Source organism: Delphinus delphis, chromosome 14, assembly GCF_949987515.2.
Source record: "Delphinus delphis chromosome 14, mDelDel1.2, whole genome shotgun sequence".
NCBI lineage: Eukaryota > Metazoa > Chordata > Mammalia > Artiodactyla > Delphinidae > Delphinus > Delphinus delphis.
In genome coordinates this window covers 43,382,307-43,386,196 of record NC_082696.1, presented here as the reverse complement: position 1 = coordinate 43,386,196, position 3,890 = coordinate 43,382,307, and the positions used below count along the sequence as shown (strand labels likewise).

The window sequence follows — 3,890 nt, the reverse complement described above, 5'->3', positions numbered from 1 at the left end:
ATAAATAAGGCAAACCTAGGGGATGGGCTTGAGCAGCAACCAGTTCACTGCGACCTGCCCCGCCAGACTCTGTATCCAGACACCCTCCTTGAAGTGAAATGGACAGCTCAGGGCACACTGATCCTCTGAAGGTCGTGGAGGATCATTGAGTCACTGAATACAATCCTTGATCTAAAATAGAGCATTCATTTGGATTCTTAAATAATGTACAACACAGTTGTCTGTTGTCTCTTCCTGACGTTGCAAGGTGAGAGGTAATCCCTCACACTGAGCATTCACTAATAGGCACACCCTGTGTGTAAAAGTGCTTTACAGATGCTACGCAATTTACTTGTCTCAACAATCTTGAAAAGTGAGCACTGTATTCTGCTTTTACAAATGAGCATGATGAGTCTATTAAACACACACATACACACACACAATGCACCTGACTTCACAGCCCATGTCCTTTCAAGTACACCTCACCTCACTCTAGAGCTGCTCAGAGTAAGGCTCAGTTTCACAGAAGTGGTTTTAGCCTGTGTCAGAGAAATGCTGCTTTGAGAAAACTGAAAGTGGAGGAAATAATGTTAGTTAGATGTGGCTGCAGATCGAAATTTTTTGGTTCAACTAGTGTTTTTTGAGCAACCATGTACCGCTCTCCTCTGCTGATCAACTTGGTGGTCACTGAGTAAGGATTTGACACTTGTCCACATACTACCAGTGTTAGGACCCACCTGAGGGGGAAAAAAAGAGGCAGAAGTCAATACTGTCTATTCAGGCTAATGTCCTGCAGGAGACCAGGCGGAGGAGAGGACAGTGGTAGTTCTGTCCAGAAGGGGGACAGAAAGGAGACAGACATCATGGACATACTGGAATTTGAGCGGGGCTTTGCTGCGATTTAGTTTATGAAAGAGAAACTGGAAATTTGCCCTTGAATAATGTTTCCTTTAAATGATCAGTTTTGTTTGATTTCTTTGTTTTGTTTTGTTTCTTGCAATTGTTTGGTCTGACTGGGAGTGGGTTTAGGAGCCAGGGTGGCTGCCATCGAGGAAAAGCTGGTGTTTTTCCCAGTTTATCCAAGTAAAAAGTATTCATTTGGTGACTGCATAGGGTCATTAAGGGTAAGGAAAGTCCCCTTGTCAGGAGGAAACAAAACTCACAGTGGAACAGGGCCTATCTTCCCTCAGAGTTCCGGAATTGAGGGATAAAGGTCACCAGTACCTCCCTTTCTGGAAAGGCATGAGTACTAGGGAGGTCAATGGTGTGTGTGTTTGAGTCTGCCGCACCTGGTCTGGTTGAAATAAGAAAGCGAAAGCTCAGGAAACCCAGAGAAGACCCTTTCTTTTTTGGAAGGCTTGGCTTAGCAGAGCAGGGAAAACCCCAGACCCCAAACCCTCCCCCAAATCATTCGAGGAGCTGGGCAGCGAAGAGGCAGAAGCACACGGGCACATCCACGGCGCCCTGGGGTAGGAGACCAATGGAGAAGTTTAGGGCGGTGCTGGACCTGCACCTCAAGCACCGCAATACGCTGGGTTACGTCCTGGTGAGCTTGCTGACGGTGGGTGGGGAGCGCATCTTCTCCACCGCGGTGTTCCAGTGCCCGTGCAGCGACGCCTGGAACCTGCCCTACGGCCTGGTCTTCCTGCTGGTGCCCGCGCTGGCGCTCTTCCTCCTGGGCTACGTGCTGAGCGCGCGCACCTGGCGCCTGCTGACCGGCTGCTGCGCGCCGGGCGCGCGCACTGGCTGCGGCGCAGCGTTGCGGGGGGCCCTGGTGTGCGCGCAGCTCAGCGCTGTCGCTGCGGTCGCGCCGCTCACCTGGGTGGCCGTGGCGCTGCTCGGGGGCTCCTTCTACGAGTGCGCCGCCAGCGGGAGCGCCTTCGTGGCGCGGCGCCTGTGCTTCGGCCGCAGCCCCGGCTGCGCGGACCAGCTGCCGCTGGTGCCGTGCCATCAGGTCCAGGCTCCCGACGTGCAGGACCTGCAGAAGGAGCTCAAGGCCCAGTCGCAGGTCGGGCGCCCGCGCTGGAGGCGCTGGGGGGATCGGAGAGGGACGGGTTTCTACGGGGATGGACGGGGGAGGTAGAAATGCGTGCCCTTTCTCCAGACATACGACATCCGAAGACTAACTAGAATGGTTGTTGGCTTCTCGTGAGCCGATAGGCATTCCTTCCTTCTTTCCTCCCTCCCTCTCTCTTTCTTTCTTTCTTCTCTCCCTCCTTCCTTTCTTTCTTTCTTTCTTCTTCCTTTCCCCTAACTCCCTTCTTTCCTTCCTTTCTATCTCGGTGCTTTTTCTTTTCTTTTTTAAATTGAAGTACAGTTGATTTACAATATCGTGTTAGTTTCAGGTGTACAGCACAGAGATTCAGTTATATGTGTGTGTGTATCCTTCTTCAGAGTCTCTTCCCTTACAGGTTATTACAAAATATTGAGGATAACTAATTAACGGGAGAAAGGCACTTGGGCACTCATATAGTGTCAGGCATCCACTCTGTACCAGTCACTGTGCTGGGCCCTTTACTTCCTTTATTATTCTCTTCTGTCTTTACAGTGAATACACTGAGTCCAGGTCAAGTTGCTTGTCCAGTCAGAATTGTTACAGTAAAATGAGTCTGCCTGACTCTAAAGCCATCACCCCACACTACTTCTTGGAAATGAATGTTTGTTTCATTGGATTTTCTGAAATTCCACGTTTTGAGTTCCAGGGATTCGACATATAAACTCCTCCTTGGGCCCTTGACATGCCTTGGAAAATGACTGTCTTGTCAAGTGAGCACTTGTACTGAGGGGTTCGAGAGGTTACTGCCACTTCTTTCTCGTAAGGGATTAAGACCTAAAGCTGTTGCTTGTTCATCATCATAACTCTAAGTAGTTCACACTTTATCTGAGGATTTAAAAATTTCTAAAAAAAAATGTGACTAAATTGCTATTTTGTTGTGTTTTCTGAAGGTGTTGGGCTGGGTCCTGATAGCAGTTGTTATCATCGTCCTCCTGATTTTTACATCCATCACCCGATGCCTATCTCCAGTTAGCTTCCTGCAGCTGAAATTTTGGAAAATCTATTTGGAACAGGAGCAGCAGATCCTTAAAAGTCAAGCCACAGAACATGCAACCAAACTGGCAAAAGAAAATATCAAGTGTTTCTTTGAGTGTTCACATCCAAAGGAATACAACACTCCAAGCATAAAAGACTGGCAGCAAATTTCATCACTATATACTTTCAATCCAAAGGAACAGTACTACAGCATTTTGCACAAATATGTGAACAGAAAAGAGAAGAATCAAAGTATCAGATCTTCCAAAGAAGATGTGGTGGTTCCTGTTCTTGGCTTTGTAGATTCATCTGATATGAACAGCACTCCAGACTTATGACCTTATGAATAGGAAAAAAGTTCTTTTGAGTTATTGATTCATTAAAAAAAATAAACATTGGTATTGTTTATGACTTTTTTTTTGGTCTTCCAAATTATGGAAACATAGCGTATTAAATCAAATAAAAATTCAGAACTTTATCTCTTTATTATATTATAAGAAAAAAAGGAAGCAAAGGTAAATGGTTCACTCAAAGTGACAACCTGGAACTAAATCAGAATTTTTATATCCCTAGCCTAGGGTATTTTTCACTGAAAAATAATGCTGCTTTCAAATAAAAGAATTTAGTAGCAAAAACAGCAAAATAACAATTGAACTTCAGACCTTTCTTTTAGGGTATCTGATTTCAAATTCACTTTCATGCAGACAGCACATTGTTTGGTACTTTAAAATACTGGCATTTTATGGCTACTAAAACAAAATACAAAAACAAATCATCATGAAAAGGGAAGTAAATTTTTTTAAAAACAAAATTTGAAAAACTATGATAATTGCAGGCATAACCTGTATTTAGTTTGTAGGATCAGAAGGAAATTTTTAAA

At 45.4% G+C, this 3,890-nt stretch overlaps 1 protein-coding gene across 2 annotated transcripts; it reads left to right on the top strand.

Annotated features, from left to right (window-relative positions):
• Window positions 1-1,235: 1,235 nt before the first annotated feature.
• Window positions 1,236-3,464, top strand: LOC132437303 (calcium homeostasis modulator protein 6). Of its 2 annotated transcripts, none has more exons than XM_060030566.1 (2): window positions 1,236-1,525; window positions 2,926-3,464. In XM_060030566.1, the coding sequence occupies exons 1-2, from the start codon at window positions 1,241-1,243 to the stop codon at window positions 3,346-3,348; spliced, it is 708 nt and encodes a 235-aa protein (XP_059886549.1). In that variant the 5' UTR covers window positions 1,236-1,240; the 3' UTR covers window positions 3,349-3,464. The 2 variants fall into 2 exon arrangements, with proteins under 2 accessions (XP_059886549.1, XP_059886548.1); XM_060030565.1 differs by having other exon boundaries at window positions 1,236-1,987.
• Window positions 3,465-3,890: the final 426 nt, after the last annotated feature.